Raw genomic sequence first — 21,979 nt, forward strand, 5'->3', positions numbered from 1 at the left:
CACCATAACCATGAGTCAGAACAAGTACAATGCTTCACAGCTCAAGCAGCGAGAAACTTTTCCTTGTACAGCGGGAACACATTTTACTTTTTAATTCCCTTTAGCTGTTAAAAGGTGGAAAATATTTTGACTTGTCATTACCCCTTTACCCTTGGCTGGTAGATTTCCCTGTTGGGTGAAGAAAGGTTTGAGGTGATAAAAGTTTACTTAAGTAGCCAAGCATAAACTGCATGTTATGTAAAGATTAAAGCGGCAGGGTCAGCGCAGGGACAGACGTATCGCGGGCCCACACAGCCGGTTACCTGACAGCCAATTCTGTCAGAGGTTTGTTTTGTTACAGGTTAATGTTATTCATACTAAACATGCAACATTTAATCGTGGCTCTGTCTTGGCCTCTCCCGTTCCTTATTCCGCTGCTTGCCATAGAGGTAATGTCTCCTTGCGTGGGAGGCGAGATTAATTTAATTAATTTACCTGACTGCAATCACGCTATTGCACCCATCTCCAACTGGGATGCCCTACGTCATCCCACGTTGTTAGTGGCCCGGGGGCTGTTTGTGCCATCAAGCTCTGCTAACGCGACGCAGTAGCCTTGTGGTCGAAACCACCACGATACAAACACAAAAGTGTGACCGTAAAGTCACCGGCCTCGGCCCTCTCTCCGCGCTGGGGAAGGCGCCGGGACCCCCCCGCACCTCCCCGTGCCAGATAACACGTCCGATCGCAGCTGCCCGGGGCCTTCGCTCCCCGAGGGGCACCCGGCGTGTCCCTGGCTGCTCCGTGCGGTGGCTTCGCGGAGACAAAGGCCACGGGGAGGTGCGGGCAGCGGGACCGGGCGGGAGAGGTGGAGGGGGAGGAAGGGGGCGACCGGCGGCGGGAACAAAGAAGCAGAAAAAGACGAGAAGAGCAAAGAAAGTTGATACCGGCCCCCGCCGCCGCCCTGCCCTGGCCCGGCCGCGCCCCGCACCCCGCTCCCGCCCGCCCCCGGGACTTTCGCCGGGCAGAGGCGGCGGCGTGGGGCCGGGGTGAGCTGGCTGCAGAGAACAGGAGGGCCGGGTGCCCCAACCTCCATCCCCGCGCAGAGCCCCGACGCCCGGCTGGAGCTCCGCGCTCCTCCATCCCCTCTCGCCTCCTTCCTACTCGGCCCCGCTGGCCCCGCCTCCCCGGTGCTTCCCTTTAACGCGCGCTCCCGCCGCCGGTTCTTCCCCCTCCTCCCGCCCCATACCGGCGGCGCGCGGCCTCCAATGGCACCTTCGGGCGCGCGCCCGCGCCCCATCCCCGCCCCCCCCACCCCCCGCCTGTCACTTTTCCCTCCCGCCCCCCTCGCCGAAAGCGCGCGCGCGCCCTCCCGCCCCTCCCTCGGCGGCCCGCGAGCGCCCGGGCTAATTGGCTGGCGGGGGCGCGCGCGGCGCTAGCCGGGCGGGCGGGGGAGCGCGCGCGCGCGCGGAGGCGGTGGCGGCGGGGACGCGCGCGCGCGCGCGGCAGCAGCAGCTTCACTTCTCTTCGGGCGGCGGGGGCAGGAGCGGCGGCGGTGGGAAAAGCAGCAGCAGCGGCCGCCGCTGCCGCTCGGGAGAGTGTGGGGGAAAAGAGGGACGGTGAAGAGGGCGAGGAGCGCGGAGGAGCGGGCTCATGACTCAGTGAGCGGCTGCAGCCCCTTACAAGCCCCGCGCCCGGCCGGAGTCGGGGCGACCGCGTCGGATTGTCCCGCAGCCTGTACCCGGCACCAGCGAGAGACACAGAGGGACCTGCGCTCGCCTGCAGGTAGCAGCTGTTCCCCTCCGCCCGCCCCGTCCCTCTCGAGGTACACCTCTGCCCTGGCTGAGGTCTCCGGCTGCCTCCCCTCCCCCCGCCGGGCTCCCACCCCCCCCCGTCCCTCGCCATCGCTCCCTCACGGCAGCCCCCCCACCCGTCTAACTGCGACCCTCGGTCTCTACCTTTATGTTTCATCTCCCCTCCCCCCTCCGCATCCCCTCCGGCGCTCACTGGTACCCCCTTCTCTCCCACCCCCCCTTGTCATCTTCGGCCGTGCCCTTTCTTAGCAACAGTCCCGTCCGCCCCTCGTCGCCCCCGCCACCTCGGCATCTCTGCCACCGTTCCCCCCTCCCCCTGGCTCCATCCATCCTCCGGCCATCGCTCCAGCCTCCATTGCTCCTCAGCATCCCCGCACCCCTTCAGCAACTCTTCCGTGTCCATTTGTCCTGCTTGCCCCGCTGCGGGCGGGAGCAGCGCCCACCCCCGCTGCCCCTCCCTGCCCCCCCCCGGCCTCACTCCGCGCCCATCGCGTGGTCCCCGCGGCACTCGCTGCGTCTTTGGGTCGCTCCACCGCCGGGATACCCCCCACCCCCCTTGACCGCGCCTCTCGGAGTGCACTATCCCCACATCCCCCCCACCTCCGCAACTGTGGACACCCCAGGCCGGAGCCCCTGGGGAGGGGCACTACCCCTCCCCTTCCACGGAGCTCCCCGAGGAGCCCCCGCAGCCCGCCTTCCACCCTTCCCTCCTGTGCCCCCGGCGTCTTCCTCTCGCAGTCTCCTCCTCCTCCTCGCCCCGGCTGTCTCCTACTTCTCACCCTGCCCGGCCGGGGGGGGTGCGTGTGGCGTTTGGGGATCCCCGTTCCCCCGCCCTCCGCCCCGGTGGCGTACTCTGGGTCTCCCCGACGGGTGAATAGCGTGTGTGCCCACCCGCGGCGGTGGGGCCGTGGGAGCCCGGGGCGTCCCTCCGGGTGTCCGTCTCAGAGGTGGACCCTGCCCGGCCAGAAACCTGGCTCCTTCTCCGTCCCCTTCCGTCATGTTTTGGTCCCTTTGCCCTTTACGGTTTCTAATGAAGACGAAGTAAGGCGGCTGCTGCTGTCGCTGCTCTTCGTGGATCCTGCAGAAATATTCAATTTATCTTGGCTTATAGGAAATTAAGACCGCTTTAGAAAGACATCATCACTAGCTGTGCTGCCCTTGGGACCCATCAGGACGTTGCCAGGATCTCTCTTTCCCAACTGCTGGTTTTTGGTTTTGTTTTGTTTTATTTTGTTTTTTTTTTCAGGGGTGGTGGTGGTTGGTTTTTTTTTTGTTGTTGTACATTGTTTGTTTTTTTTGTTTGTTTCTTTCCTTTTGAGGAGGGATGTGAAAGTGCACGTGGATATATATGACAGAAGCAGTATCTTTTGGACACTTCACCAAGAATTGATAGTTGTAGTTACACTTGTAATCTGTGTCTCTGCTGAATCATCTGACGTTAAGGGAGAGACTTTAAAGTCCACTTTCACTCCTTCCTCTGCCCCCTCTGCTCATTTTTCTCAGCACAACAGCAGGGAGGTTAGCAACCCTTGTCTGAATGTAGAATAGCCTGGCAGCCGGGGACCTGGACATTGCGTGTCTTTCCTCTCACCCTGTGTGACAGTTGAAAACACACGCATAGCTGTCCACATTCAAGGAGTATCTTGTGTTTGTCTGTGTTCCTGGCAGTGAAATGTTTTCATAACAATGCCATCCCCTCAGCTGATTTTTTTTTTTCCCATTCTTTATTTGTTCATGTGTTTGTTTGTCTCAACCATGTTTGAAGTGTCTGACTTTAGGCCCTTTAAAACATACTTTTACCACGGTACCACGCATACCTTGAACTGTGCAAAATTCCTAAAATTGCAGGTACTGTGAGGAGAGGGCATGGAAAGAACTGCCTGGATGTCAGAAAGGGTAGCAGAGAGAGAAGGGGAGAAGAAGAGAATAAAAGAACCCAAGAAACTAGCCAGACATCAAATGACAGATTTAAGCATTTTCCTGTTGTAAATGCTGGAATTACATATGCAGTAATTATATGCTCTGGGCTACTGTTACGGTGTTTGTCTGCTGGACAGTAACCTGAATTTATGAAGTGAATACAGTTGTTTTTAGATAATAGTAATATTTATAGCTAAAATTATTTACAAAGTTGTCCTATGCATATAAGCTTTATTACATATGCTCTTAACTTTCTGGCCTGCCATGTTAAAGCCTATGTACATTGTGAAGAGAATTTTTCTCTTTAAAATTAGATGTATTAAGCAAAGATTAAAACTAAAATCTAGAGTAAACAAAGGCCATCAAAAGTGTTCTATAAAGAGATGAGATTGTATTTTAGCTGTATGTAGAAGCAAAGAAAATCGGTTACCTACTACTTAAATCGCATTATAGTTATTAAATGTATATTTTGACTTGTCAGGATACTTTTGTGGTTTATTACCTCTAAATCTTCTGTAGCTTTTATCTTAAAAACTGACAACTAGGATGTAAATATCTAAACATTAACCTGTGTAAATATACGAATTATGTTGAATATAAGGTTGTAGCTGTACTGTAGAAAATTGTTCTCTAAGAATGAACGATTTTTGTGTTTTAATTTTTGGATGCAAACTATGTGTTTTTCAGTTCCTTAAATGAGCAGGCTAGGTGTTGTTTTATATATAAAATTTATACATGAAAATATATTTATAAAATATTGTTTTCCATAATAAAAATTGAAAATAGACCTTCAGCTGATTATGGGAAACCTAGTCCAATATCCACCACTTGCTATTACTTGCTGTTTCTTTTACCATTTTGAAGGGATGCCATACTTCTCTATTTCCTTTTCAATATCTTCATAAATTAGACAAAAAAAAAGAACTAATTCCTCCTGAAGTTAGTTGAATTCTGTCAATAATGCCTGAAAATATTAGTTCTTCCACTCCACCATGTGTACTAATTGATAGAATTAGTTCTTGCTAAGGCTTTTGCAGAATAGGAGTAAATTTAGTTTCTTACAGGCACCTGTAACTAGAACACTTACGCCTTTCTTAAAAAGTGTCCTTTTCAACATAACCCTGTTGGCATTGATCTTACTTTGCCTTTGCTGTCTCTTTCCATAAATATGCAGAGGCAGATGAACTTTGTTTAATCCACTGATTGAGCATGGTTGAATCTGAGCCTGCAATCTCATTATTCTCCCTTGAGAGAGTATTAAAACATATAATAGTCAAGGTGAATAGTTTTGTTCTTAATTGTGATAGTGTCTGTGCAAGCCAAAGTTCACAGCAATTTAGACCTCTTTGTATGAAAGAGCAAATTCTTTATTCAGACAGATTTGATCAGAAAACCACCCAGATATAAGGGGATTGTGTGGGTGTAAGCAACTAACGTTTGGGCCTGTGTTCTTTGAAGGTGCCTCTTTTATTAAAATCTCTAGAAGAGGATATATAAAATATGTATATAAACTACAGGTTTGGAATTAAAGGAAAGACCTCCTGGGTTTGGGTTGGTTGGGTTTTTTTGTAAAATTTTCTGACACTCATTGCCACCATGTATGCTAATTCAGTGAGTTTTTTGTGGACATCTGCCCTTCATTAGAACAGTTTGAGAAGTCATGACAGCTGTAACAGCGGGCTTGTAATTCCTCATCTGTCGGCATATTATTATACTATTTAAAATGAAGGAAGAGATGAAAACAACTAACTAGCATCAGAAGTGTACAAATAAAGCATTAACTTGACTACTGAAATATACTGAGATTTCTTGTAACTTCTGTTCTCTGACACCTTTGTTACCTCATGTTGCCTGGACAGAATTTGTCAGGAAAAATCTTATTTATATCCTTTACCAGCATGCTTACCACTCTAGAACACACCGTTTTAGTAAATACAAACAGTCCTGTGTTAGTGCCTTTTGGTTCTGTTAATGTTTCCATTGAGCATGCCAAGATGAGGATTTTGTAATGTGGAAACCCACATTATAGGCTTGGAATGAGTCCACAGATTTATTTCATACGGGATGACAGAGAGTCTAAAGACAGTAATAGCTCCCAGTTTTTAACAAACTGTGTTAGATTTGAACCAGCAGCATAGTGATGAGATAGTAAACTCATTATATTGCTGAGCAGTTGAAAAATATCACTTAAGTGAATGGTATTATGCTTGCAGAATTGTATTTCCCGCATAACTACAATAACTTAAGTTTTTCATACATACGTTTATTTTTTTATTTAACATGGCGTTTAAAATGACCAACTCCTGAATTATTGTTAAGATGCTTATGGTGAAGCTCTTCAGCACTAAGATTACTGAAGTACTGTAACACAAGCATTATGTATTAAGACATAAACATAAATCTTGTGTGTTATTTCCTTAAGGCATGTTAGAAATACTATCGGGCAGTTTCTTCTGAAAAAGCTAACTTTTGTTGTTTGTTTTTTTGTTCAGAACAGCATCTGCCATGTCTACAGAGGGGCAGAGAGCTGATGATAGTCCAAGCACAAGTGGAGGCAGCTCTGATGGAGATCAGCGTGAAGGTGTTCAGCAGGAGCAAGAAAGGGAGCAAGTTCAACCCAAGAAAAAAGAGGGCAAAATATCAAGCAAAACAGCTGCTAAACTGTCAACTAGTGCTAAAAGGTACAGTGTTCCTTCTGGCTGTTTATTTTCCTTTCTCTTTTTTTTTTTTTTAGTTCAGCTGACCATCAGATGTATGTATTGACTCAGTATATTCATTTTTTTATTGTTTTATTATAACACTACTGTGTCAGTGTAATAGCCTTTTGAGGCTGGTCACAATAATGAGACCTGTATACTTTCTTCCTTTCTCTGACAGATTGGCTCTTTCACATGGTTTTAATAGTAGCTTGCATGATAAAAGCTGACATTTTTTTATTGCTAGTAAAACTCAGACAGTTTTGTAGCCTTATAAAATATATCTCTGTATGTGTATGTATGACTGATGTTGAAACTTGTCAGTGTAACTTACAGTTAATTAACCATAAATGTTTCAGACAGTTCAGTAACTCAGCATGTTAGGACTACCGTAATACCTATTGCTCTAAAGTGCTGCGTTTCTTTTTCCCAGATGGTCAGGTCAGAAATATTTGAGTGAACAACAAATGCATGTTGGTTTCATTACCTTAAACTGTGGTCTGTTTTAATACCCATTTCTTTTCCTTCTCTTTTCTGCCTGATTGGAAAGGTGGGTTTGTAGAACAGCTATTTAAATTATTATATGCTATCATGTCAATTTCCAGATAACAATTGTCTTGCTCAGACCAGACAGAAGGAATTTACAGCTTAGTGTTGCTCCATTAGTCCACATAGGGGTGTTAGTCTAGGCAGCGTAATTCAAATTGGATTATAGTGATTGAAGTTAAAAAGCACTTTTAAGAAAATCTGACAAGTGACCAATTCTGCAGACTGTCCTGATGCAGAATTCCTAGATTCTGTTTCTTTGTTCGTTCAAGGCCGTGTAAACTACAAGAAAAAACACTGGAGCTGTACCACTGTGGTGCTGTGGTAAAGGAGAAGCATCACGGTCCTATAGCCATAATTTGTAATATAAGCATGTAGTAGGAGTCTGTAAGCACCATTATATGGACCTGTGTGTACATCTCTACAGGATTCAAATCTTTGTCTTGGCTTAATCTGTCCCTTACCATTTACATACTTTATTGAACTGAAGTCTCTTTTGTCTTTCCAGTGAGGTATTTTCATGCACCTTTCTCACAGCTAGCCTACGTGAGGACTGTGGTGAAATGCTTTCTGAAGACCCATTCCTGCTATTAGGAGATTACCTAGTCATATTGCTTACAGGATGTCCAACAAAGCTTGCCCGTATTTCTTTTTATGACTAAAAAGAGAAAAAAACACCCAGCTTTCATTTCAGACCATGATGTTATTCATGTAGTTAATCCTCACAGCCGTTAGAGTTTCTGGCCTTCTTCTGTTTCGTCTGCTTCCTGCTATTGTTACTTTTTTAGTATTAGGAATATTGGTCTAGTCGTGACATTTGCGGTCGTAAAAAAAAAAACAGGTTTTAACATCTTCAGAAAAGAGTCCATGTATTCTGAACTTTGTACGATGCCTAATGATGCCACAATTTTGACAAGGGCCTGTGGACACTATCCTATTAAAAAATTAATAATGATATGTCAGAAATTGGTCTATTAATCTTAGCTTTGTATCTTCAAAGCTTAGAGCTTTTATCAACATGCATTTCACAGTGATAAAATTACTTAAACCTTTTAAAGTTTAATCATATCTGCTTATGGTTCTGCTGAAACTAATTATGCCAGTTGCTGACATCAGTACGTTTGCCAGTTAGACTCTAAAGGCAGTTTTACATGTCTACTAATATTGAAGAACAGCCTTTGATTATGCATTTTAAAAGCTGAGATGACTTATAAGAGTTCTGTAGATACGTGCACAATAAATAATATTTTGGAAAAAATGTATTTTATGAGTGCTGGTTGTCATAGCACTTTGTGGAAGGATCATAGCAACATAGCTTTTACATTAATAGGTTGTTGTTTGTTTTTTTTTCTTTTTTATGTTTTTTTCTAGGATTCAATAGTTTGTCATTGTGTTAGAATTAGGATTACATTTCTATAAACATTCTTAATCTGGTCAGGTTTTCATATTGCAGGTTTTGTTTCTTTGCTTTTTAATTAAAATCAGTAATGACTCAAGAAAGGAAAATTAGAAATTAAAGTAGAGGATAAAAAGGAGAGGAGTAACATGAAGGAAAGAAAAATGACAGAGTCTTCAAAATAAGTATTACAGAAACTGTCTATATAAAATATCTTCATAGTAATATTATTATTTTTGTTCATTAGAAATTAAAAACAGTGCAGGAATAGGGCTATACTCCTTCAATGGAATGTTGTTCTTGACCAGGTTAAAAAAGTAATCTTTTAAAAACTGAAATAAATTGAAGTAATTCAGCTCTCCTGTTGAAAAGACTGAATATATGCTTAGTGACTTTTTCCTCTTCCAGCTTTTGAATTTTGTGGGTTTATATGGCACTACTTTAAAGTCACAATAACCTTCACTTAAGTGTTTCACTATGCAATTCCTTCTAATAACTCTGTTACAGCTAAAGGACTAAACTCTGCTAAAATCAGTAAAAACCCCAAACAGCAGAGTGTAGTGCAGTTGCGGCTTTGGTCAAGATTCCTTAATTCCTGTTTAGAGCAAAGAACACCAGCAAGTTAAGCTGAAGTCACAGACTATGGACTTGATTCTAAGCAGGGTTTGGAAGTCACGTTTTCTCACTTGAAAAGCCTTTCTGTGCATATGGAACTGTAGTCACAGTATTTTTGGATTACGTTATGATACCTACTGTATGTCTTGGATTACAATGAGGATTTGTGCCTCTGTATTTGGAGTACTTCTGTTCTGCCTTATATTTGTATATTTATGGAGTCAATTAGCTCTAAACATTTTCAGTAGTATTAGGTTTTATATAAATTAAGATTTAGCAGTGTGCTGACTTTCACTGGTGTAAGAGTAAACTGCTACCATGTCTTATGTATGAATATACTACTCCAGCAATTTACTGCTTTTCAAAATGATCTGATTATAGAGGCTACATGAAACCACTTGCATTCATATTATATTACAGTAAGATTTTTGGGTTTAAGTTATGGAGTTTCTTCTGTTAGCATCACTATAGATGGCATCAAGAAGGCAGAGTGCCATCACATGCTGTCCTTTCTCTGTCAATACATTTAGGGCTAGCTGCTACACAGGTGTAATAGCTTACAGCATATGTCATGCAGCGTACCGGTCCTTCAATTTTCCTCACCCAGAGGGCATCGCCTTAAAAAGCAACCTTTCTTACCTAACATGTCAAGATTGAGAAACTCGCTGCATATCACAATTACAGTTCAGACATGGAATTGAATTGCTGTCCTTGAAAACAGCAGGCATCTTGTTACCTCTTAAGTAGCAAATCTTAGCATGACCTTTGGATTGAGAGAAGTGTAACCATTCTTGGCTGACATAGTAGCTCAACAAATAAATGTATTGTTTTGCTTGGCTCCTGGAGTTGATAGTTGAAAATCTGTCAACCTTTTTGTCCAGGCCTGGAATTTTTTAATAAATATCTGTGCCCACAGTGAATTGTGAACTTTAAAACTTTAGTTGTATTTTTTTTCTCTTCTTTATTGAAATAAGTTGCAACCTTAAGGAGTAGCAAATAGGTGGTGGATTAAATTTGTTTGAAATTCAATAAAACAAAAATGAACTTCCCCCCCCTCTTTTTTTCCTCTGAGAAATTTAGCACAGCACTATTTTCAAGGAATCTGGGCATTATATTTAACATGTTAAATAGGATGACAAAATACGGAGTGCTTTTTCTTGTGAGAAATATCCTTGTCATTTATTGTGCATGTAGTATGCAGGCGAGAACATTTCTTTTCCTCCAGCATGAAACTAACCATCTTTAGATCAATTTCCTGCTCAGTCACAGTTCATGTAAGATTGCAATACATACCAGTGATCGCATTTTTTAGTATTTTCTAAATAGTATATTCTTCCGTATGGATTATTGTTTCACCTGGCTTTTATGGGTAACGAGGCATGTATTTTAGAAAAGTAGACGTGGTAGAAATAGCTTATTGTCATACAGTCCTTTATTTTGCTTCTTCTCCTATTAATCGTATTGGGAAATCCTCTGATATGTTCAGTTCTCTCTTAGCTTTAAAGAACTCTTACTGTTTCATGAAGGAAACAACACACAGTCCCCCTAGGCTTGGAAAAATAGTAAATATATGTCTCCAAGAATTAATAATATTTGAAATGCACAATGTACTTCATGCTTCTGAATTTAGGGGTAGATTAACCTTTGCACTATTACTGGAAGGCAACTGTGTTTGTTCCTTTCTGTTAGTAAAATGGAGGGGAAAAATATTTTAATATGTATATATATACAAGAGAGAGAGGGGTCAAATGACTTCTTTAAGATCAAAAAAAAAGTATCAGATCTGACATTGCAAATTAAATGTCCCATGTGTACAGCCCAGGGCTTTGATTACTAGCAAGGGCTTCTCCTACTGCTGTCACACCATTCCCCAATATATAATAAACCAGTATATGATTGGTTTAAATATAAACTGGATTTTAGTTAGAGTCCTTTTTCCCCTCTGACATAGCTAAACATAACTGTACTGAGGCAGAAAATCCAAAGAAAGAGATGCCAGAAAGGACCCTGCAAAAAAATGTTTTGTTGCCAGAGGCTGCATATTCTCGTGGTGAACCCTCTGTGGTCAGCGAAGGAAATGAGGCACGTCCTCTCCTGTGCCAGATTCTGAGGGCAGCTCAATGGAGATATGAAACAAGTGCCAGAGCAGGGGAATAACTCGTGCAGACAAAGGCCAGCTTGTACATTGGAGGTCTCTATCAGTGCAAAGCTCTCTGGGATGTTGTCTGATGATTTAATTGTAACTCTGAATGCTGTGACACGTGAACAAGCTATTGCGTGTCAGCTGCTCTCCAGAAACTGTTTATGAATGTGTGCTCAGCATGAATGCAAGGTAAATTAAGGTTGCAACAAAAGAGGTTGTAAGGTGTATATATTAATTTTAGTGTGGGATGCCACAGAGTAGAATAATAAATACAGACAACTTGCTTAGAAGCAATTGATGGACAGTATCACATTAATAGGTTGTATCTTGTTTGTATAAAAATAATAATGAATGAAACATCTCTTTATCTTAGATACTTGCAGAAGCAATTAGGACTTTTGAACATAAATAGAAAGTACCATCTGATCAATTGTTGCTTGAAGCAGAAAGGTGTTTTGTTCTTGTTTGCTCAATCACATTGAAAGCTTGATAACGGGGCATTTTAGTGCTCTTGGCATTAGAAGTTAGAAATTTTGAGTTGAACTAGAACAGAGGGAGAAAAGGAGAGAGCCCTATACTCTTCTGTTTTCTGAAGGGAAAGGACATGTGTTAGGAGGAAGAATGGGAGGTTTTTTATCTAGGATTTAAGCTACACTTGTCAATCCATTCTTGATGTGTCTCAGACTCATTGTAACTCAATGAAATATTAACTGCTCTTACTACTGTATGTAAAGCAAAGGAATAATCCTTGAGTCTAGAGAAGTTCAACGCCATTGTTCTGTAGCTTCTTAAAAGGCAGAAAAAGCAGAACAACCCATAAAACAGGAAATTGAGAGAAATTCCATTCTACCTAGGTTTCCCATGATTTGAATTTGTGATAGTGTAAACTTAAAAAACACAGTAGAAATTGGACATATTCAGGAAAAATATTTAAAGCATTTTCTACATTTCTAAGTTCTCCTTTCTAAAGTGGGATTGTTAAAATAGAGTAACTTTTTAAAAACAACATGTTTGTTGTGTTTAGGCTTCACTAATTAGATTTTCCCTTTCAAAAAATGTGGTGGATTTTCAGTGTCACTACAATGTCTTGCTGCAGATATTGATTAAGCAGCCTGTGCCTGTATTTTTACAGGAAAGGAATGTTATTTATCGGGGAAATTCTATGTACTGGAGACGTAAATATTTCAGTGAGTAGAAAAAGCAAATAAACATCGAATTTCTCCCCCTCTACAGGAGTATCTAGTGTGTGTGTATGTAGGATTGTGATACGTAGAAGTTAGAAGAAAAGCTAAATGTCTGAAAGAGTGTTTTTATTTTTACAACATATCAGCTGATCTAATAAGCCGTTGTTACCTCTGCCTTCAAATCTTGCCCACGTATGTCCTAATTATTTCAGAATGAGAATTATAAAGGATTGGAGTTTCTGGTTCAGGCCAGTTCCTCTGCTGCCTTTGGTTCATTTATTCATTATAGCCATAAAATCAACTCAGAGTAGCATAAGGGGAATTTTGATAGTGGCTGTGAGACTCCTTAGCATGTAAGATTGTATTGGGACCTTAACATTACCTAGAGATTAAACTGCTCATTTTTATGTTATGTATGCCAATATAACTGAATATTTGTTTTGGTAAACCATTTTCTTGGCCTGTATTTATGTGCAAAATGGGTGGTGGTCATTTTTAACAAGATTTGTGTATACTTCAGGTCAGGCCTGAACTTTGGGGTTGTGGCTTGAGCATGTGTCTCAGGAATTTGAGTGGTATTATTGTGCAGGTTTTCTTTCTTAGTGTAGGGAATGACAGGAATAGCAATGTGCTCCTGTACGTGAAATCTTGTGAAGGAGAAGGGAAGAAGAAAATGCACTGAATAGTTTTTCTTTTTCTGCTTTTAAATGTTCGTGTTTTTGCACTGAAGTAGCCCATAAAAAAACATTGGGCGTAGTTTATAGGGAAGGTGGCCTTTGCAATCTTGCTTATGGCATCATCCTCTGGCAAGTCTTTGGGAACTGTAAACTCTTACAAGTTCCTTTGGGAACTCTGCAAACTCCTACTCTGCAAGTTTAAATTTCTGCAGAGGGGAAGATACTGGCTGTTATGCAGTTGCTGGTATAAAGAAAAAGAGCCCATATTGCCAGATGTGGCAGAGATCAGGAATTGAAGGACTTGGCGTGGGAGCATCAGCCTGGGAATACCTAGAAATCCTTAACAACAAAATTACTCTGCCTGGAGGAACAGCTCTGGCAGGATACCTGTAACAAGTACAGCACTTCTGGGATCTGTACCGGACCTGCCCACCAGCTTCACGTCTTCATCACTGACCTGGAGGATATGGCAGAGCGTCCTCTCAAGTTTGCAGATGACACCAAGTTAAGGGGAGCAGGTGGTACAGGCAAGGGCAGTACTATTGCACAGAGGGACGTCATCAGTCTGCAAGAGTGGATGGATGGGGAACTTGTGAAATTCAACAAGGAGAAACACAACATCATGCATGAGGGAAGGACTAAACCCTTGTAACAATATCGGCTGAGGAGCAGCTCTCCTGAGAAGGACATGGGAACTCTGGCGGACAGCAAGCTCAATGTGAGGCGGCAACCAAGGCTGATAGTCTCCAGGGCTGTGTTAGCAGGACCATAGTCAGTAGGTGCAGGAAAGTGATTTATCTGCCTTCACTCAGCTCTTATTAGACTGCATGTGGAATGAGTACCCAGTATTGGGCCCCCCAGTACAGAGAAGACACAATTTGGAGCAAGTCCAGTGACAGGTCTCCAGCCTGGCCAGGGAGCTGGAGCACTTCCCTTTGAGGATGGACTTTGCGGGGGGGCCTGATAGCAGCCCCAAAACACCTAGGAGGAGGTTATGGAGAAGACTGGAATGGGCTCTTTCCAAAAGGGTGATAGACAACCTATGAAGTTGGGTTTTTTGCCCTGCCAATACAAGGTATATTAAGAAGCTAAATAATTTGGAGAGCAAGAGCTATGAAGCATATAGTCAGAGGGGAAGTAGCGAAGGAGATTATACAAGACATTTAATTGTTGTGTGGGTGAAGAAAGGAGCTGAGTACCCTGACCTGTAGAAAAAGGGGGATTTTCTAGGTGGCTGCTCATGGCGTAACTTGTCCCAGATTGGAGGCTTGTTTTTCAGAAAATATTTGATTTTTAGTTCAATATTTTCTTGAGTGATTTCATGAAACCTTATATCATCAGCTTTCCATCAGAAATAGTAAGAATTACATTTTATTATTATTGATTGCTGTAGAAATGTTTATAAACTTGAAAGAAATATATTGGAAAAAAAAGTCCTGATAATATATTTTTTTTTCTCTTAAGAATTCAGAAAGAACTTGCAGAAATTACATTAGATCCTCCTCCAAACTGTAGGTAAGTTCACCTGGATTTTATTAATCTAGAATGTGGAAATGGAATATATGGAATTATGGAAACTGCATAGAGGACTGCGGTAAATTTTACTTATTCCTTTATGCTGATTACTTAGTAATTTTGGAATAAAAGCTTGTAGATAACATGTGTTTGCCCACGTACAAGGAATTGATATGATATACTTTCTGTAGTGGTGAAAACTGATGAGTGTTATCATGCATTAATACATACAGGGTGAAAAAATCAAATCACCCTTCTTTTGAGGAATTAAATCAATAGCATTTTGTTTGATTCTGTAAAATGTAATCTCGGTGGCAGTTGCTGGTATGTTTGATTCCTTTTTGTTGCAAATTGTTAACACACTGTGAATATAATGGAGAAAGAAAAATGTTACAGGCACAAAGTATTACTATTCTCTGACTGTGTTTCTGGTGATCAATTATGATATTCAGTGGAAACTTCCTAAAATAGAATATATCATTGCATAGCCTTTCTAATAATGACTTGGTGTTTGTGTGGATTTGTTGGTTTGTTTGGTTTTTGTCAGGTATGTTTACTTTCGGTGTGTTTAAAAATGGTTTTGAAATGACTAATGAGGGAAGCCCAGAAACTCTTGCTACCCAGTGGCCAGGGAGATATATAGTTGTTTTCTGATGGCTGTCTCAGGCTTCTTCTCTGTCAGTCCGACGTGTTATCAGTGCTGGAGCTTGGTCAGAGCTGCTTTGGGGAGCTCTGACCACCCCACCTCTTGTGGTGAGAGGTCGGGCTCGGTGCAGAGGAATGTCTTCCACCTGGTCCTGCCAACCCATTTCAACTGATGGGGTTCAGTAGGATTCATTCTGTTAGTGCAGTAAAAAGAAAGATTGATAGAAATGGCTGATTGCCTGCAGCTTTTGTAATGAATCCAAGTACGTTTCAGTATCAAATTAACTAAGCAACTGGTAGTAAAAATGACAGTCAGCTTTATTGTTTTGGTCTGTCTCTTGACAAAAGTATGTGTGAGAAAATATTCTAACAAGATTTGATGTGGTTGTGCTGGATCTCAAGATACAAGTCAAGTGGCTATGTAGTGAAGTAGCCTTGCAAGAATAGCGTTCAAAGAGTATTTCAGTCAATTAGGATGAACAGTTCTTTGCTAGATAAAACATTTTAATAGCTAAGCTGTTCTGTCATACTTACGACTGTGTGCGAGTCTTCAGTCACATCAAAGCTGTTTCAAATGGCAGATCTTTACTTAGGTGTTGATGACTGATGCCTATTAGTGGATTGATTTGCTGAGATTAATATATAACTTCAGTCTGTTGTAGAAGAATGCATAAGTCTTTGAACTGAGTCCAGAAGGCTCGTAGTTTTTACAGCAGTGTCATTTGTTCTAGTTTGCTGAATCCTTCCCTTTGTTACAAAGCAGTTGTATACTGAAACAAGATACTGTTATTTGACTTTCTTTTGCTACCAATTGTAAAGTGAGCATTGGCTGTCTTAGTGGAAAGCCCTTTGGTGACTTGCAATTAAAAAAAAAAAAAAAGATAGAGTGAGCTGGAGATTTCCTGTTTTTTTTTTTTTTATTATTTACACTAATGATAAAATAGCAATAAAGTGCACTGCATGATGCTGTTTTACCAAATAAAAAAATAACATCTAACTTCGTGTGTCTGCTGCTTTAACATAGTTCTTAAGATGCAGAATTATTTCATGTTGTGATCTTGATAGATAACCATTAGTAACTTTACTATTAGCAAATATGTTTTTATAGTCAATACGGAATCACTTCATTTAGTTTTATGCTCTGTTGACACAGTCTAAACAGTGTTTTCGTTTGAACTTCATCTATTCTCTATTATAGTTAAACATTACAAAATAAATAAATCAGCTAGATATGATTCTTCAATATAATGAAGAAAGCCAAGCTGGAATATAGTATGTCTTACTCTAAAGTATTGATACTCACTTTCTTGTTTTAGTGAAATTTAGATCATTGTTGTAAGAGTTGTTATATTTTCTGGAAAAAAACAAACAAACAAACTGTATTTCATGAAGATAACTTCCTTACAGATTCAGGCTATTTGAAATAGTTGTGATTCCAGCTTACCTTCACTGTGTATCCTCTTTTATTTCAGTGGGGAGTTTTAAGTATAACATAAATCATCACTGGGCAGTAGGAATGTGATAAATCTCAAAACTAATTGTCACACAAGACATGAAGAAAAGCTGTATTATTCAAGAATGCTCTCTGAGTAGTTATTTAGGAACTTCTGATAGGTAGGATATTGAGCTGAATTGGAACTTGGGTACAGTATTGTAAGATGTGTTGCAAGACTTTCCATTAACTACAGCAGGCCAAAGCTTCAGCTTTGTCTCATTCGGGAAAAACACCAAAATGGAAAAGTATCTGTAGTACAGTAGCATCCCTTAATGGCACGCTAGGCTGGCTACGCAGTCGGTACAGGCTCCAAGGGAGTTGCAGCTTCCACTTCTGCAGCAGCTGCAATCTTAACACTTCCCCCGCCTCATCCCCATGAAGAGAATAGTCTGTATAATCTTCTTGTTTGTCTGGAAGACAAAAATGTCTTGCTCACACATGTCTTGTAATTGGCAGATTATCACGGCTGCGACTTGCAGCATCTTTCCAAAACTATGGAAAGCTGTGGATTTCGGAGTTCCTAAAAAAATCTGTCACGTTTGGCTTTAAAACAGGATTTCATGTTGTAAGAAATTGGAGTTGCGTGCCTCCCTAGGTACTGCTGTATTGCATATTCTGTACTTTGGGTTCCGGGCGATAGAAAGAGTCCTCTTGGCTTCCCAAACTTCGCATCATTCCTCGGGGCTGAGAATGTGTAATGTTCTAAGTGTCAAAAAGTCAAGTTAGAGGGTGTGTGGGAGTTGAACAGTGTAATCATTGCTATTTTTGGAGTAAGGCATGTCGTACAAAAGCCTGTTAGAATTCACATTTAACAGAAAGAACTGGATGGGGTTTGCTATGTGTTTTGTCCCATCCTTCCCCCACCTCCCCCATTTACTCTTGTATAGAGATTAATTTACCGTCAAGGAGAGTCCTAAATGCTGAGTGGGTACCTTTGTATTTTAAATCTTGAGCATTGTGAAATTTTAGTTTGTCAGGAGACAGTATACCTAAATTGTAGACATTTGCCACTCTTTTTTTTTTCTCCTCATTGAAATACCAAAGCTTGATTGCTAGAAATGTTGCACATAATATACCTCTGAGTAGTGCAGAGTATATCTTTTCTCACGGGCAATAAAAACCTCATATTTAAGTGTCATTTTCATATATATTGCCTTGCTGGAAGAGGGGAATAGTCAGGAATTCTTGTAGCTAAAATAATGGCTTTTCAAACTTTCCCATATTTTGGACTGCATCTTGCCCAAGACAATAGATTTCATAGAATACAACTTCTATTGTCAGTGTTGTATACTATTTCCCTTCTCACTGGCAAGAGAACACATCTCTGTGGCAACTTATACCAATTGCTTACATGGGAAAATAATATTTGGAAAGTATTTAATATGTTTTTAGCTTATTTCAATGTGAATTTAGCAGCTGGAAACAAAGAGAGCCAGTGCAAAGCAAATAGCAGCTCTCTGTGGACACCACTTGGAGCAACTGCTCAAAATTTTCCTATTAAGTCAGTGTTGTTCTCTATCTTCTTCGTGTTTTCTTTTGATGTTCTCTAACATATTTGACACTATTCTTTTCTGTGTATTTACTGCAATTCCTTTTATGTGTTATACGTTTTATTTCTTTTTCCGTGTAGCAATGTGGGTGATGCTTGAGGCTTAGAAATATTCTTTACAGGGTTGTGCAGCTTAGTGGACAAATTGAGTGGTTCTCCTTCCAAAATGATCAATTTAAAGCCCCACATGTAGTCTTTTCTATTAGTTTGGAGCCATTACATAAATTCCTTGCTTCTTATACTATCTGCAAAATTGATATTCACTCAGCATATCTGATCCTAGTATTTGCTTATGAAAACTAATCACACTGAAAAGGTTGTTAAAACACAGTTGTTTTTGGGGTGGTGCAGAGACGAATGGAAGATTATTCAATTTGGCTTAGGGAGAGAGGTCAGCATCCCTCATGGATGCCTCTTGTGCTACTAATGAATATGTGGAGCCTGACATTCCTGTTCAATATTGCTCTGGCTCGTTTTTTGCCAAAATAGTGAGGCCGTGATCTTTACAACTCAAAGGGATTATGTCATTTTATGTTATGTTATTTTTTGGGGGCCATTGGTTTAAACTCTTGCCTAGTGCTACTTTAAAGCTAAGGAGACGACACAAGTGTCAGGAGCAGAAAACAGATGTTAGCACAATTGCATGGGAAGAGAGAGAGAGAGGAGAGAGAGGGGGAGAATATTGTCTGCCTTGCTCTAGGATGCAGAGGAAAAAATTTTTTACAATGAGGGTGGTGAAACACTGGCACAGGTTGTCCAGAGAGGTGGTAGATGCCCCATCCCTGGAAACATTCAAGGCCAGGCTGGACAGGGCTATGAGCAACCTGAGGTAGTTGAAGATGTCCCTAATCATTGCAGGGGGGTTGGACTAAATGAGCTTTGAAGATCCCTTCCAACCCAAACTATTCAATGATTCTATGAAATGTAGGAACCTAGAGCAGCAGGTACATCAAGTATCTATCGTGCTGCCCCGGCCTACTTGAGTCTCCTTCCCTCTCTCTCTCTCACTTGAGGAACTTGTTAAGGAGGTCTTTGTCTCTTCCCTGTGTGCACACATGGACACTCACATAACTTTCTAGTATGAACAAGGAGATGCCTTACAGTTTTTAGACCATATGCTCACAACATCAGTTTGGCTTCGGGGCGGGAGGCATCTGAATAATCTTGGTTATATATATTTCCTTAATATATTTGAGTAAATATGAAAATATTTAGAGAAAGGAGATAAATACCTTCTCCAAATGTAAAACGAAAAACCAATTCCTCTTGAATGCTGGAAGAATTCTGTTTTTAAAGCAACTTGCTCAACCTAATTTTGCTTCTCTTTTGATTAGTCTTCTTTAGCTTGCACAGAATTTATGTGATGATTTTGGTAGCATTAAGATCTTGCTCAGTAACACTGCATATGCTTAGGTAATGACCACTACCTATTTCGCTACCTTTAGATGCCTGTTGAGTTCTTTTTACTCATGTACAGAATGCACAGGCTATGTCAGTGAGGTTCTTCCTGCTCTGTAACCAAAGAAGAAACTTTGAGGCAGTGTAGACACAGAACAGTATGTCTTTATTTGGTTCCTCCATAAAACTCTGGAAGCGCAAAGGGTGATCAACATCATACTAATTGTTGTTGTGTCCCTTAGAAGGAGTATGTGACTATAGTGGCTCCTCTGGGTAAAGAAAGGCTTAGTCATACATCCTCTGGTAGGGATTTCACCAAAGGAGGATCTAGGCACAAAATTCAAGTGGCAAAAAATCCTCAAGATATAACAGCTCATATTTTTATTCTAAAAGGGACTATGATCAGTGATTTTGATCATTTGAGTTCAGGCTCCATCAGTCTGTTGCCATAGGCACATGACCAGGATGCATGTGATGCTAGTGGGTGAGCGGGTTGAAAACCGCAGTAAGGAATACTTGCTCTGAACGTTTTTCCTCACCAACATTTCCAGCCTCCTTGGTATGAATCTGGGCTCTCTTCCCGTTATATTACGTTACCCATGGAGTTCCCTTTCTGCTTTTTTAGGCTTACTTTGGTCTACTGCTAGTTTTCTACAACCTTCTAGAGACAATGTGACAAAGAAAATTATATATAACTTTGCCTGGCTAGGCCTATTAAGAAATTACAGCAAATAGGAACACAATCTAAAAGATACACATAGAAATGGTTGATACTAATGTGCAGAATCCTGTTGTTTTAAAATCTGTGATGTATCAACACTCACTTGAAGATAAAATGAATGTAAAGTGTATTTGAGTGCTCATTGCAACTGCTTTATTTTCTAATTTTGGTTCCCTTTCTGCTTCAAAAGCAGCAAGAAATATGTCCCAAAAACATGCAAGTTAACGATCACACTGAGATTGTATTTTATAATAGCAACTATGTTATATTTTATCACTTGAGTTAACTTGCCTGTTTTTTATAACTGCTGAGTTTTTTAGATTTATTACCTTGGTACTTTGAAGTACTTTGGCTGAAGAGTGTCAGGTTACTTTTATTATGCAATCTTTAAATTTCTTTAGCTATTTTCAAGACAGTGCAGGACACTATGACTTGTGCTCTACGTTCTAAAGCACATAACTGTATTAAAACACTTTTAAAAATATCTTTTTGTTTTCACTGTAAAAGTGACTCTAGACCTTTCAATGTCATATTGTTCACAAAGCATCTGTTTTTAAAAAATAACACACAGATGTTTCTTTTGTGTTTCTTCCGTGTGTCAAGACGCTGTGTACTTGGAAGGCCATCTAAAATGCAGTTGATGTTTCTTTAGTGATGTGATATCTTTGAAAATGTATGTTTGATATGAAGAACCATTAGACAGCACTGAGTTGTTGTTTGTTTTTTTTTTTTTAAGTTGAATAAACTGAATTCTGAATCTCCGCTTGACTAAGTTTCTGATTGCAGTCATGGGGTGATTTTTAGGATTGATTAGATGCAGGACTCGAAAGCTTCACTGCTGGCTAGAAACCTTAGCAAGTTTCATGAAGATGAGAATGGGAAAAAAATAAATAAAGGCAGTAAAGGGAGCCCACAGCTGGCTGCTCGCCAGGGCCGGCAACTTCACTCGCTGCTGATGAAGTAAGGAACTGGCTGACAACTCCCATTAATACTTCCCAGCATAACAATACCTCCGCATGATTTCTGCCAGTTCTCCCAGTTTTCAAATAATGACGACTCCTCTCCCAGGAGGAAAAGAGAAAATAGTATTAGAGAAGAATAAGTGTACTTCAGTGAGCGCTGTGTGAGGGCAGATATGGAAGTTCAGGGGGATGCCAGAGCGCATCCCATGGGGCAGGTGAAGCAGAAAAATGAGTGGAGGTTGGGGCATAAGGAGGGACCATGATGATCACACATTCCTTGAAGCAAGTATAGGGCAGAAAAGTACTCAAAACGAGCCTGTGATGGACATGGAAACAATCCTTGATCTTTGCAATGTGCTTAGTGTACAAGATTTCGTAAAGTTTAAATTGCAAGTGTGGGGAAGGTGGCGTGGAGGATTGTACCAAGGGTAAAAAGAAACATTTTGCTCTTAGTGTGGGAAATTCTGAACTGAGAAATCTTCTTCCAGTGGTTTCATATCGAGTTGCAGCTGGTTTCCCCACAAGCCTGAATTTGGTTTATAAGATAAAACTGTTATTATATATGCATGTTTTTGTAATCTCTTCAATACAACCCTCATACAATGCCAAAAAAACCTCTCCCCCCACCAAACCTTAAAACATGTGTTAAATAAACAGTCGTTTCTTGCCAGCAAGGGAAACAAAACCACGTTGGCTGAGACTTTGCATCATTGTTAGGAGACCTTGC

General features: G+C 41.1%; 1 protein-coding gene across 2 annotated transcripts in view; it reads left to right on the plus strand.

Annotated features, from left to right (window-relative positions):
* Positions 1-1,444: 1,444 nt before the first annotated feature.
* The window catches only part of LOC102083767 (ubiquitin-conjugating enzyme E2 E2), a 208,188-nt gene continuing 187,653 nt past the window's right edge, over positions 1,445-21,979 (plus strand). Inside the window, exons 1-3 of one of the 2 annotated variants that reach the window (XM_065051548.1) lie at positions 1,445-1,801; positions 6,203-6,391; positions 14,432-14,482. In XM_065051548.1, the coding sequence (XP_064907620.1) occupies positions 6,216-6,391; positions 14,432-14,482 (227 nt within the window). In that variant the 5' untranslated portion in view covers positions 1,445-1,801; positions 6,203-6,215. The remainder of the gene's footprint in view (positions 1,802-6,202; positions 6,392-14,431; positions 14,483-21,979) is intronic. The other variant, XM_065051547.1, reaches the window with a different exon arrangement.

Source organism: Columba livia, chromosome 2 (assembly GCF_036013475.1).
Source record: "Columba livia isolate bColLiv1 breed racing homer chromosome 2, bColLiv1.pat.W.v2, whole genome shotgun sequence".
NCBI lineage: Eukaryota > Metazoa > Chordata > Aves > Columbiformes > Columbidae > Columba > Columba livia.